The sequence below is a fragment of the Lampris incognitus genome, chromosome 12 (assembly GCF_029633865.1).
Source record: "Lampris incognitus isolate fLamInc1 chromosome 12, fLamInc1.hap2, whole genome shotgun sequence".
Taxonomy (NCBI): domain Eukaryota; kingdom Metazoa; phylum Chordata; class Actinopteri; order Lampriformes; family Lampridae; genus Lampris; species Lampris incognitus.
The window spans coordinates 1,817,087-1,831,792 of record NC_079222.1 but is presented as its reverse complement, the minus strand read 5'-3'; the positions used below and the strand labels follow the sequence as shown (position 1 = coordinate 1,831,792).

At 42.6% G+C, this 14,706-nt stretch overlaps 1 protein-coding gene across 2 annotated transcripts in view; it reads right to left on the bottom strand.

Moving 5' to 3' along the window:
• Positions 1–736: 736 nt before the first annotated feature.
• The window catches only part of LOC130122050 (FAST kinase domain-containing protein 5, mitochondrial), a 29,040-nt gene continuing 15,070 nt past the window's right edge, over positions 737–14,706 (bottom strand). The window contains exons 1-2 of one of the 2 annotated variants that reach the window (XM_056291071.1): positions 11,981–12,144; positions 737–3,262 (exon numbers count right to left, since the gene is read on the bottom strand). In XM_056291071.1, coding sequence (XP_056147046.1) covers positions 803–3,262; positions 11,981–11,989 — 2,469 coding nt within the window. In that variant the 5' untranslated portion in view covers positions 11,990–12,144 and the 3' untranslated portion in view covers positions 737–802. Of the gene's footprint in view, positions 3,263–11,980; positions 12,145–14,706 lie in introns of those variants that run through there. The other variant, XM_056291073.1, reaches the window with a different exon arrangement.

Below are 14,706 nucleotides of genomic sequence, written 5' to 3'. Positions count from 1 at the left end.
GCGGGTGCTCTTTCTGGTTGTTGCTGTGGGGAATTCAAGCTGATTGTATGAAAGTTCAGATGCAGTCTGCATGGATCCACATTCCTTCGGATGCAGTCCATCACAAACTGGACATGTGAAATTCCTATCAGAGCCCATGATCCACTCTTTAAATCCAACTCTGAAACAATGAAGGACAGGGGAGCTGCCTGCATGCATCACCTAAAAGCAACATTTACACGCATATCTGACCAAGCAGCGTGGGCAGAAGTCGATGTAGGGAAGTGAGGAAGTCCTATCTCTCATTCTACTAACGCACTGGAGTCATTAGGAAAATAAAGATCACGAGGATGTATGAAATATTTAATGGATAATCTGGTAAATAATAATCTTTAACGTGAAAGGCAGATATGCACCGTCATCTTAAGATGGTCAATGAAGTACACATGATATTGGCCAATCTTTCAATTGTTTTTTTTTACTTTATAACCTGTACAGTCATATTACCATATCCACTTACTTTTGAGTAACAAGTGTCCCAGGAACACTCATGTAGCCAGCCTGTGAAAGGTAAGTACATGACAAGCCTTCATCACTGCAACTGAAGTAAAATGTTAGTGTTTGCTACAGTTGATCATCTCCCTTTCTACCTCTTAAACACTTAACAGCTTCTTTGATGCTTTGCATATACTCAAGCCAACCAGTCACATACACACTGATTATTGACAACACAGTGACAAAAATCAGAAATGCTTTATTTGCAATTAAATTTTTATGACGGGGGAAAGCAGATATTTACAGTGATCTCTCTTGAGGGACAGACTTAAGCTGAATTAAGACTGCTATAAATCTTACAGTGCAGATATGCTAGTTTCTCAGCACGGCTCTTCCTCAACAGTGGAAACCACTCCCAGGGAGGCAACTCCAATACCCTGTAGCCAGCCACCTTGAGCTGCCTCCTCTTCATGGCATGAAGGCCAAGCAGCTGCTGAGATTGGTAACAGTAATGGTTCCTATTAGAAACCTGGATAGCTAACTTAACTGTGGCTTTGTGCAAGATCCTATGGGTGCTGGGTTGCTTATACACTTTTGAAAAGCCATTAGTCGGGTCCAACTCTGCACCCAGTAGCCTTGATGCTTTATCAAGATCTTTTCTGTGAAGAAGTGATGAATGATATGCAGAAGGTGGGGTAAAATGGTCCATAGTTCCTTTGGAATTTGTTAACTGTGCAAGGAGCTCCTCAGTGAGTGCTACCTCTAAGTTTACTCTTTCCCAGCCTCCATTAAGGCGACTGGTATAAGGCTTCTTTCCTGAAGAGGATGCATCTTGAATGGGTTTTTTCACAGGTATTGGCTCTCCACTGGAATCAAGATGCACCTCCAAGTCAATAGACCGGGTGTGTGGAAGAATCATTCGTTTTACTACAAATTCCTCTCCTCCCAGTAGTTCCTGCAGTGAACATTCTGCTTGCAAAACCTCCGGTTTCTGGCATACATCTGATTGGGCATAATTCCACAGCAGTTTTGTCACCTCATCACACAGTTCAGAACTTAACCGTGGGCCAGTAAAGTGAGGCAGCTCCAGAGCTACAGTCTCATCTAAGGTGAACAAGTCTTTTTTTAACTCCAGCTGTGAGTTTCTGATTGATAAGTTGACAAATTCAGGACTCAAAGCAAATGCTAGCAGATCCTCCGGAAACTGGGAGACAAAGGCCAGCCCTAGAAGGCCTGATAAAAGATGTTCAGGGTAGCGCTGGAACTCTGATTTCCTCTGTCTCAGGGCCTCAGTAAGGCTGGGATAGAAGTCTGTGCACTGGCTAGGCAGGACACCCAATGTGCCAAAGGCCCACAGGAGCTTGGAGGAGTCTTTACTTCTGCAGCTGGGTGCCAAAGATGGAATTCTTTCTGCTATAGCAAGAAGAATGCAGTCATTGCGATAATGCAATGCAGAGCAGGCCAGTGCCACATGCATCAGCCCCTGGACATCCATTCTAGGGGCCCGTCGAGGCACCTCCTGTACCATGACCTGCAGCCATCCCCTATGATCTAAGTAACTAAAACGCAGCAGTTTCAGCACGTTCACCATAGCAAAGTCACTCACCTCCTCAGCAAGAGAGTAGGCTTTATCCACTAAGTATTTTACTGTACTCTCAGAAAGTGACGTCTGGGATTTGAATAACGCTAAGCATACGGCACCAACCTCCTCAGGCTGAAGTCTGTCCAGATTATGTAGAAGTATCTGCTCTATGGGATGAACTAACTTTGATGGGCAGTGCCTACTCTCTCCAATGATGTACAATAATTGAACCATCTCGGGGACACTTATCTGTTCTACATCCAACTTGACAGAATCATAGAGATGCTCTAGAAAACGAGGAACCTGCCTCCTCAGGCAGCGCCAGAGGTCTGCAGCTAATAGCAGCTGATGGAAACTCATCTGGCTGGCTCTGCATCTCAGCTCAGCCTCATATAACCCAAGAACACTATGAGTGGAGGGAAGGTCTAGCCACACAAAAGACTTCAACACCTCCAGCAACTCAGAGTGGGTAAAGTGATGCAGGTTTTCCACTGAGTATCGGAGAAGCATGATGAAGCGTGTGTCACTCTTCACTACTGTACTGCTGTCATAAAGATGGCTGAGCTCTGTGAAGAATTTAGCCAAATCCGATGTTGTCATGCTACACTTCAGAACAGTCACTTTGTGTAGTAGCAGGAGGGCTTGTTTAGCTTCAACAGGAGAAGGCTTCTGGGTAAGATCTAAGGACATAGAGGCATATTCTGGGCGACACTTTTGAAAGGCGCGTGAGGACACTTTAATATCAGTTGGTGGATAATCTCTGCAGTATTTTGATTGTGCCTTAGCCACTGAGCCTTTATTCAAAGCTAGCTCAAGCAGTGTAGTTTTGGTGCTGGAAAGACGCCGTGAAGAACTCACACTGTAGTGGTTTCTCTTCTGCCTAAACGAACATGTAGGTCTGATTAGATAATGCTCATCCTCTTCACTTTCTCTTTTGCTTACACATGCTGTTGACATAAGCATACTCCAGGTGGTATAATATGAGGAGGGATTATAGTGGAGTCTATAGCTCTCTGGGACTGGGACAACATCCGGGCTCTGTAACACCACTTCCTCTCCCTCTCGCTTGTTGGCTTCAGCCTTTGGTTTGCCATAGGCCTTGTGCAGGTGTTGGATCTGTAGGAATTCTTTATTTAAGCCTGAGAGGAGGTGGCACTGTCTTGCCACTCGTCGATGGAGGACAAAGGTAGACATCCACTTGCTGAACTGAAAGGGAAAAACAATGTTTTAGATGAGAGCTCACACCAACTTGGTGAATTTTTGGACACAATATTTTAAAAACTGTATATATGAAAAAAATATATTCAATTCAAAACATGCTTGTTTATATTCTTGGTAATACATGCTGAGATACTACCTAGGCTTGCCTGCTGTGTTTCAGTTCACCAGTAGAAGTGCTACTTGAAGCAAAAGCTCCAATTATTAATCTAATGGCTATGTTGGGGGTTTGTTAAAGATCCATCTTCAACAGAGTAAGCCAAAAACTGCAACTTTGTCAGTACAATCACTTTAGAGCTCATACATTTTCTATCAGTTAGTCATTGTTAATATGAGCAAAACATGAATGACTTTAAATCCCCAAAGCCATGTATAATGAAGACAGAGCAAGGGACAGCAATGAATACTTAGTCTTATGAAAATTAAGTAGCATCCTCCCTGCTTATGCCACAATAGGAAAGGAGCAGTTGAGGAGGAGAAATAACACTTTCAAAACATGTATAATAGTGGCCACCAAAGGTTTTTGGCATTTGTAAACAATTCAATAACACATCCTGATCAAATCTAACAAAAGAATTTAGCTGCTTCAGTTTTCAATTCAGCTGTAATATGCAGTCTTGTTTTTATTTGGACATATTTTAGTATGGGAAAAAACTTTATCACAAAATCAAAAAGACATGCATGTTAGGGTTAATACTCCTGTCTGTACCCCTGACCTCGCGAGGCATGGCGAGATGAACTGGAGGTGGTCCCCGGGTGCTGCACGACAGCGGCCCACTGCTCCTAGCTACACAGCTACGATGGCTTACATGCAGAAAAGGATTTCCCCACGGGGATCAATAAAGTATCTCAAAATAAAAATTAAAAAAAACAAAAAAAAATAAAAAATGTTTTAAGACAATATCAGAGTCCACGACATGATCACAAGTTTCCTTTTCCAAAGTAATTTTCTAAGTATAGTCTGCAAGTTACTGAACAATACAAGGGTTAATTATATCACAATCCACTTGCACCATTTTAATATATATATATATATATCAGTACAGATGCAGGAAAAAAGTTTTAATACATAGCAGTACAAGTTTTAATACATAGCAGTACAAAGCTTGTACTGCTATGTATTAAAACTTTTTTCTTATATCTGCATTGATATTCCACTCCTCATTAGTTGAGCACTTCTATCAACACCATTGACGGTTTTGGGGAAAAAACGCTATGTATGTATGTATGTATGTATGTATGTATGTATGTATGTATGTATGTATGTACGTATGTATGTGTATACACACACACACACACACACACACACTACTACTACTTTCGGCTGCTCCCGTTAGGGGTCGCCACAGCGGATCATCCGAAACACATATATATATATATATATATGTGTGTGTGTGTGTGTGTGTGTGTGTGTGTGTGTTATGTATGTATATGTATATGTATGTATATATGTATATATGTGTGTATATGTGTATATATGTGTATATATATGTGTGCGTGTATGTGTATATATACACGTGTATATATATACATGTGTGTATATATATATATATGTGTGTGTATATGTGTGTATATATACGTGTATATATATGTGTGTATATATATGTATGTGTAGGGGGGAAACTTTTAATACATATTTTGATAAATAGCAGTACAAGCTTGTTTCGTGCGTCGCACACTCATCAGCTGCTAATGAGGATCAACAAAGAAAACACAGTATGCGTTTCCCCTCGTTTTTTGTAATAATAAAGATTACAAGTAAAATGTCTTTATTATTCTCCCCCCCTCCCCCATTAGATGATACACATGTGACATTTATTAGATGTTGGATGTTGTGTATTTTTATATTTAACTACCTGCCCTTCCAACTGTGCCCCAACACCCCTCCACTATATGATTTACATAAATTACCTTGTTATATTTAAATGTAGGCCACTTCAACAGTGCCCTGGTCCTTTAAATGCTTTTCAAAACAAACCCCAGTCCCTTACCCCATTGGTTGTAATGTGTTCTACCCCTTAATTGGTTGCTGTGCATCATAAGTACCGACCCCATTGGTTGTTATAGTTTGAATGTTCCCCATCTGATTGGTCGCTGTCCACTGAAATGAGGGGCGTGGCGCTGGGCAACGTAACTGTAGGATTCTCTGTTGAACCACATTAGCAGCCGATGAGTGTGCGACACACGAAACAGGCTTGTACTGCTATGTAGTAAGTTTTTTTCCTACATCTGTATTGCTATATATATATATATACATACATATGGCGGTTTTTTTTCCGAAGCGGGCAATGGCGTTATAAGTGCTCAACTAATAAGGAGCGGAATATCAACACAGATACAGGAAATAAGTTTTAATACATTGCAAACCTATTAGAATACTCTAATACATATTAGACTGAATTTGCATACATTTCAAAAAAACGTTTTAATACATTGAACCATCCTACTGCATGGTTCTCACACTGCAATGTAGTAAAACCTTTTTTCCTGTATCTGGGTTGATATATGTATGTATGTATGTATGTATGTATGTATGTATGTATGTATGTATGTATGTATGTATGTATATATATATATATACACACACACACATACACACATACACACACATACATACATAGTATATGTATGTACATGTGTGTATCAGTATTTCTTTTTAAATATTTTTTTTCTTAAACTACCTGTCCTCCCAACTGTGCCCCAACACCACCCCAATATATAATCACATAAATTACCTTGTTATATATATTTTTCAAAACAAACCCCAGTCCCATTGGTTGTAATGTTTTCTACCCCTCCATTGGTTGCTGTGCATCATAAGTGCCTAACCCATTGGCTGTTATAATCTGAAAGTTTCCTCATCTGATTGGTCGCTGTCCAGCCAACACTAGGGGCGTGGCGCTGGGCAGCGTAACTGTAGGATTCTTTGTGAAAAAACATCAGCAGCTGATGAGCGCCAGACGCACCAAACAGGCCTGTACTGCCATGCATTAACATCTGTTTTCCTGTATCATCCGTGTTGACATTATATATATATATATATATATATATATATATATATATATATACATACACACACAAACACACACACACACACACACACACACACACACACACACACACACACACACACACACACACACACTGATCTCCAGTCAGTAACAGTAAAAAACCACACAGACTAAAGTGCACAAAGAGTATGGCTCTGCTAACCCCTATGTCAACCTACTATACGGTTCTCACACTATATCATCCCACTGTATGGTTCTCACACTATGTCATCCTACTATATGGTTCTCACACTATGTCATCCTACTATATGGTTCTCACACTACATCATCCCACTGTATGGTTTTCACACTATGTCATCTTATTGTATGGTTCTTACAATGCCATCCTACTGTATGGTTCTCAAACTATGTCATCCTACTGTATGGTTCTCACACTATATAATCCTACTGTATGGTTCTCACACTATCTCATCCTACTGTATGGTCCTCACACTATGTCATCCTACTGTATGGCTCTCACACCATCTCATCCTACTGTATGGTTCTCACACTATCTCATCCTACTGTATGGTTCTCACACCACATCATCCTACTGTATGGCTCTCACACTGTCTCATCCTACTGTATGGTTCTCACACTATCTCATCCTACTGTATGGTTCTCACACTACATCATCCTACTGTATGGTTCTCACACTATATCATCCTACTGTATGGTTCTCACACTATCTCATCCTACTGTATGGTTCCCACAACACATCATCCTACTGTATGATTCTCACACTATCTCATCCTACTGTATGGTTCTCACACTATATCATCCTACTGTATGGTTCTCACACTATCTCATCCTACTGTATGGTTCTCATACTATCTCATCCTACTGTATGGTTCTCACACCACATCATCCTACTGTATGGTTCTCACACTATCTCATCCTACTGTATGGTTCTCACACTACATCATCCTACTGTATGTTTCTCACACCACATCATCCTACTGTATGGTTCTCACACTATCTCATCCTACTGTATGGTTCTCACACTATCTCATCCTACTGTATGGTTCTCACACTATCTCATCCTAAAGTATGGTTCTCACACTACATCATCCTACTGTATCGTTCTCACACTATCTCATCCTACTGTATGGTTCTCACACTATCTCATCCTACTGTATGGTTCTCACACTATCTCATCCTACTGTATGGTTCTCACACTACATCATCCTACTATATGGTTCTCACACTATCTCATCCTACTGTATGGTTCTCACACCACATCATCCCACTGTATGGTTCTCACACTATCTCATCCTACTGTATGGTTCTCACACTATCTCATCCTACTGTATGGTTCTCACACCACATCATCCCACTGTATGGTTCTCACACTATCTCATCCTACTGTATGGTTCTCACACTATCTCATCCTAGTGTATGGTTCTCACACTACATCATCCTACTATATGGTTCTCAAACTATCTCATCCTACTGTATGGTTCTCACACCACATCATCCCACTGTATGGTTCTCACACTATCTCATCCTACTGTATGGTTCTCACACTATCTCATCCTACTGTATGGTTCTCACACCACATCATCCCACTGTATGGTTCTCACACTATCTCATCCTACTGTACGGTTCTCACACTATCTCATCCTACTGTATGGTTCTCACACTATATCATCCTACTGTATGGTTCTCACACTATCTCATCCTACTGTATGGTTCTCACACTATCTCATCCTACTGTATGGTTCTCACACCACATCATCCTACTGTATGGTTCTCACACTATCTGATCCTACTGTATGGTTGTCAGTAGCTCACAGGTTTATAGCCAGGACTGGCCTGGCGGGCTGTCCAGTGTGTCTCCCTGCCTGCCACCCAATGACTGCTGGGATATGCTCCAGCATCCCCATGACACTGACAGCAGGATAAGTGGTTTGGATAACGGATGGATGGATGGTTTAAAGGATGAACAAGTACTGCTACTACTATCCAAAGGAGTTTAATCAAGTGCAACTGGACTTGGTACTACTACTACTACTACTACTACTACTACTTCTACTTCTACTGCAAAAATTGGCCAAAAATTACATTAGATTATTCCTTCAAAAAAAAAGAAAACACACGGGTTTGATCCCATTCGAATATATTGTTGAATATATGATGTCCATGAGAGGGCAATTCAATAGGAGAGACATGAGTACTTGTATAGGTTTATTTATATCCAAGTAAACTTGTCTTTTAAAGGATCTACATACCTACACATTAAAAAAATAAACAAATGAAACAATGTCCTATACCTAAAACTTCATTTAAAACCATAGACCTCTCTGTCTCTCTCTTTCTCTCTCTGTCTCTCTTTCTGCTTCTGTCTGTCTTTCTGTCTCTTTCTCCCTCTCTCTCTCTCTCCCTCTCTCTCTTTGTCTCTCCCTCTCTCTCTCTGTCTCTCTCTGTCTCTCACTCTCTCTCTGTGTCTCTTGCTCTCTTGCTCTCTTTGTCTCTCTGTCTCTCTCTGTCTCTCTTTCTGCTTCTCAGTCTGTCTTTCTGTCTCTTTCTCCCTCTCTCTCTCTCTCTCGCTCTCTCTCTTTGTCTCTCTCTCTTTGTCTCTCCCTCTCTCTCTGTCTCTCTCTGTCTCTCACTCTCTCGCTCTCTCTCTGTCTCTCTTGCTCTCTTGCTCTCTTTGTCTCTCTCTCTGTCTCTCTTTCTGCTTCTCAGTCTGTCTTTCTGTCTCTTTCTCCCTCTCTCTCGCTCTCTCTCTTTGTCTCTCCCTCTCTCTCTCTCTCTCTCTCTCTCTCTCTCTCTCTCTCTCTCTCTCTCTCTCTCTCTCTCTCTCTGTCTCTGTCTCTCACTCTCTCGCTCTCTCTCTGTCTCTCTCTCTGTCTCTCCCTCTCTCTCTCTCTCTCTCTCTGTGTGGTGGTTGGTGCTGGAGTGAGAAATGACAACATGCTGTCTCGGAGTGAGATGAATGATTCATAATTGATGTGTTATTTTCGAGATGTGTCCTCAGGTTATTCGTGGTGGAATGGTAAGCTAACTGCATGTAAGCTACCTGTATGTTAGCTAACGGTATGCTAGCTACCTGTATGTTAGCTAACTGTATGTAAGCTACCTGTATGTTAGATAACGGTATGTTAGCTAACTGTAGCAATTTTTCCGTTTTCTGACCAAAATCTGAAGTATTTTGAAGTATTTCCACATGGGACTTTTCAGATTGTCCAGAGTGAAAGTCACTCGGTCTGCTGCAGAGTTGGGTTGTGAACTCTCTGCTATCTTTACCACACGGTTGTGGTTGAACTATTCACTTCTTCAGCTTGACCTGCATTTAATTTTCTTTCTTTTCAAAATATTCCTATTAAATTTTTACCAAAAATGAACAGGGTTGGTTGGGCACATATATTCCACAATGCTACACATCAATGTACACAACAAGCAAAACCAAACAAAACCCTGTGGCAGTGATGGTGGTAACAGTGATATAGTGAAATAGCCGTTACCTCCCACCCTCCTGTCCCCACCCCCATGTCCACTCATTGGCAGCCCTACAGCGGATCATCCGTTTCCATCTCTTCCTGTCCTCTGCATCTTCCTCTGTCACATCAGCCTCCTGCATGTCCTCCCTCACCACCTCCATAAACCTCCTCTTTGGCCTTCCTCTCCTCCTCTTCCCTGGCAGCTCCATATTCTGCATCCTTCTCCCAGTATACCCAGCATCTCTCCTCCACACATGTCCAAACCATCTCCATCTTGTCTCTCTTGCTTTGTCTCCAAACCGTCCAACCTGAGCTGTCCCTCTAATATACTCGTTCCTAATCCTGTCCTTCTTCATTACTCCCAGTGAAAATCTTATCATCTTCACCTCTGCCACCTCCAGCTCCACCTCCTGTCTTTTCATCAGTGCCACTGTCTCCAAACCATATAACATAGCTGGTCTCACCACCATCTTGTAAACCTTCCCTTTAACTCTTGCTGGTGCCCTTCTGTCACACATCACTCCTGACACTCTTCTCCACCCACTCCACCCTGCCTGCACTCTCTTCTTCACCAGAAAGTAGACAAGGGTACAAGGAAATGCAGCATAAAGTGAAGAGAGAGGTGGCAAAGGTGTATGGTGAGTTGTATGAGAGGTTAGACACTAAAGAAGGAGAAAAGGACTTGTACCGATTGGCTAGACAGAGGGACCGAGCTGCAAAGGATGTGCAGCAAGTTAGGGTGATCAAAGATAGAGATGGAAATGTGCTGACAAGTGAGGAGAGTGTGCTGAGAAGGTGGAACGAGTACTTTGAGGGGCTGATGAATGAAGAAAATGAGAGAGAGAGAAGGTTGGATGATGTAGGGATAGTGAATCATGAAGTGCGGTGGATGAGCAAGGAGGAAGTGAGGGCAGCTATGAAGAGGATGAAGAGTGGAAAGGCAGTTGGTCCTGATGACATACCTGTGGAGGCATGGAGGTGTTTAGGAGAGATGGCAGTGGGGTTTTTAACTAGATTGTTTAACACAATTGTGGAAAGTGAGAGGATGCCTGAGGAGTGGAGAAGAAGGTGTGGAGTGGGTGGAGAAGAGTATCAGGAGTGATTTGTGACAGAAGAGTACCAACAAGAGTTAAAGGGAAGAAGGAAAGAGGTGAAGAGAGAAAGACAGGGTGCGACATGTACGGGTATCTCTTTGTAAAATGGATATTGTTATCTGCAACTCCTCTCATATTGTTTGTCTTTATTGCACCTTTTACCGTCATATTACGCCATGTTGTGTGAGTGCTACATCACGTCATATTGTTGATATATATATATATATATATATATATATATATATATATATATATATATATATATGTATAGTTAATAACATGTGGAGTTACTCTAATCATTTTCCCTTCTGCAGTGTGCTTTAGCAACACTGCAGTCACGCCAATAAAGCCTCCACACTAAGGGAGACAGACTAGCGTTACGTGCTAACCAACTCTACCACCCACTGCTAACAACTGCTGGATTATATTCATCCAATCGATCGTTACTGATACTCGATCGATCATCTATCAATCAACAAAATCCATGTCTAATGTCGCGACTCCTTTCGACAGTGGTTTGCAGAGTGAACGGCTGACACTACGTGGACCAGGATTTGGAGATACCTCCCTGATCCCCGTGGGGAAATCAGGCTCAGCATGGAGCCGTCCTGGCTGTGCAGCTAGCGGCAGCGGGCAGCCGCCGTGCAGCGCCCGGAGACCACCTCCAGTCCGCCTCGCCATGCCTCGGCCAGGGGACCAGACAGCAGTACTGACTCCAGCATTAGCCCTAACCCACCACACACACGGGCAGAACATGCCAACTCCACACAGAGGACGACCCGGGACGACCCCCAAGGTCACCCCAACAACCTCGTGGTTCGAACCCAGGACCTCCTGCTGTGGAGCGAAGGCGGCACCGTGCCGCCGTCCAGGAGGGGAGGGGGGGGTTACCGGTTTTTGTTTGGTTGTGTTTCAAACAGGAAATTCTCCCCTCCGAAGAAGCAAATGACCGCACGGGAAACTTGACTGGACATCTCAGCAAACCGGCGACCCTAGTCTGACCCGGGTCGCCTCATGCTAATGGTCGCCTCATGCTAATGCTAAGGCTCGCGTCGTCTTGTACAATGTCAGAGGCTAATTTGGATGCTAACAAATTCAAAACAATCGTCAAAAGTTTACCTGACACATATCCGGTGACGGGGATAAACGTCCACTTCCTCTTCCAGCTGTTTTACAACAAAACGGTATACACCATCTTCGTCATCATCATCATCAACAATCCAGATAAACCAAACCAAATTCATCTGTCGCGTCCTTACAATAGGACTGATTCAAGCACTTCCGCTTCCGCACAGCGTGTGTGCGGCGTACGAAAACGTCAACCTCTGACGTCATGACGCAAAAGACCGTTCAGGGGAAGTGTTCGTTCTTATATATATATACATATACATATATACATACATATATATATATATATATAATTTATAATTTATTTGTATAGCACCTTTCTAAAACAATGTTACAAAGTGCTTCACAAAAAAATATCAAATACAGATAATCCAGACAAGGCAGGAATAAGATCAAATGAGAGTAGGAATAAAAACAGTACAAATAAAAAAAAATATCAAACATTTGTAAAAGCTTTAATAAAAATAAAAGTTTTAAGACGAGATTTAAAGGAAGCTAGAGACTTAGTTCGTCTTAGCTCAGCAGGAAGAGAGGTCCCTAGTGTGGGGCTCTAACAGCAAAAGCCCAGTCACCCTTTGTAACCAACCGAGCCCTGGGAACAACCAGCAGGGCTTCATCTGCAGACCTTAATGGTCGAGGGGGACAAACCAAGTCAATAAATCACAAATGCATGAAGGAGCAATACCACTTAAAGCCTTAAAAGTGAGCAGTAAAATGTTAACATCAATTCGAAATATAACAGGAAGCCACTGTAGGGAGGGAGGCAAGCACGGGAGTGACGTGGTCATGCCTCCTTGCCCTCGTAATGAGCCGAGCATCGGTGTTTTGCACCAGCTGCAGACGGTGGAGGGAGGAGCCCTTGCTGATATCGGAATAAAGTGCATTACAGTAGGCGAGTCGAGAAAAGATAAAAGCGTGTACAACTTTTTGCAAATAGACAACTGATAAAAATGACCTAATTTTGGAGATTAGCTTGAATTGGAAAAAGCAAGACTGAACAACTTGTTTGATTTGATTGTCCAAACTGAGGTTGGCATCAAATATTATATATATAAACTTAGCACCAAAAGTAAGGATATGTGTGTTTGGTAGATTATTTCTTTGTTGTAACAATGCTTCTTGGCAACCCTAAATTGTTTTTTTTATTGTAAACTATACCCACGAGTGTGTGTGTTGTCTTTGGGGTGAGTACTAGAATCTGGTCTAGAAAAAAAATCTACACCAATCTCCACTGAACTTCGAAATTAGACTGTAAACTGTCCCTGGCAAGCATAGGCCCATTCCCCTGTCGTGCAGGTTACACAAACATCACATCTGTGGTGCTCGTTCGGGGCATGAAACCATACTGCTGCTCACTGATCATCACCTCTCCTCTTAACCTAGCTTCTATTACTCTTTCCCTAATAACCCTAACCATAATTCTAACCTAGCCAGCCTGGATAGCACACTGGAAACCTAGCCAGCCTGGATATAGCACACTGAAAACCTAGCCAGCCTGGATATAGCACACTGGAAACCTAGCCAGCCTGGATATAGCACACTGGAAACCTAGCCAGCCTGGATATAGCACACTGGAAACCTAGCCAGCCTGGATATAGCACACTGGAAACCTAGCCAGCCTGGATATAGCACACTGGAAACCTAGCCAGCCTGGATATAGCACACTGGAAACCTAGCCAGCCTGGATATAGCACACTGGAAAGTGACTAATCAAACACAACTGAAAGACACCACATGTACAATAAGTGTCTCTCTCCACTAGTCGGCCATTCCTTCACGGTGCTCCAGCAAGATAATTTCCATAATAAGGAAAATAAATTAGCTCAGAAACTCAGAGAATAAATGGGACTGTGAGAATGTGTTATTTATCATATGTAAAGGGTATCACATATCATTTTGTTGCTCTGCATGTTAGGCTGTACAGTGTGTAGATCATCAGTGTCGTGTTATTGGTTTAATTGTGTGTGCATGGGTGATGTAATGCTACACAACTTTATATTTTCAACAGGTCAGTACTCTTTATTCAGTATAACTCACTCCACGCAGGTAAGTAATCAAAAGGATCGAGGCTCAAGCCCGGCCCAGAATTCCCTGCATGGGCTAAACCGTTACTGAATCTGATGGGGGGGGGGTATACAGATTATACCACATCGCCCCTTTCAAGTAGAACACATCACGGAACTGTTTCCTTTCTCTCTAAACTCTCTAAACTTGCCCGCATCAAAGGAGAAATGGGCCCAGCTCACGCAGGAAACGGCAAGCGACAGAGAGCTGCAGGATGTCATAGCAGCCATCCTCTCACCCGGACATGAGGCCAGGATACTGCCAAGTCCGTATCGCCACACCAGAGATGAGCTGTCAGTGATCGACGGGGTACTCCTAAAAGGTAAAAAAAAATAGCAGTTCCCAGCTCCATGACATCAGAGATGGCTAAGTTAGCACGTGAGGGCCATTTAGGAATCGAGAAAAGCAAGAGGCGGGCTCGTGAAGTACTGTGTTGGCCATACATGAACAGAGATATTGAGACTCTAGTACAACGACGTGAGACATGCCAACAGCATAGGTATATGCAGCCTAGCGAGCCGCTTCTGCCTCATAGCAAACCGACCGAGCCATGGAGAAAAGTAGGTGCAGACCTATTTCAGCTGAAAGGGAGAGACCATTTAATCATAGTTGACTACCAATCAAACTATCCGGAATATGCGCTGTGGTCTGAT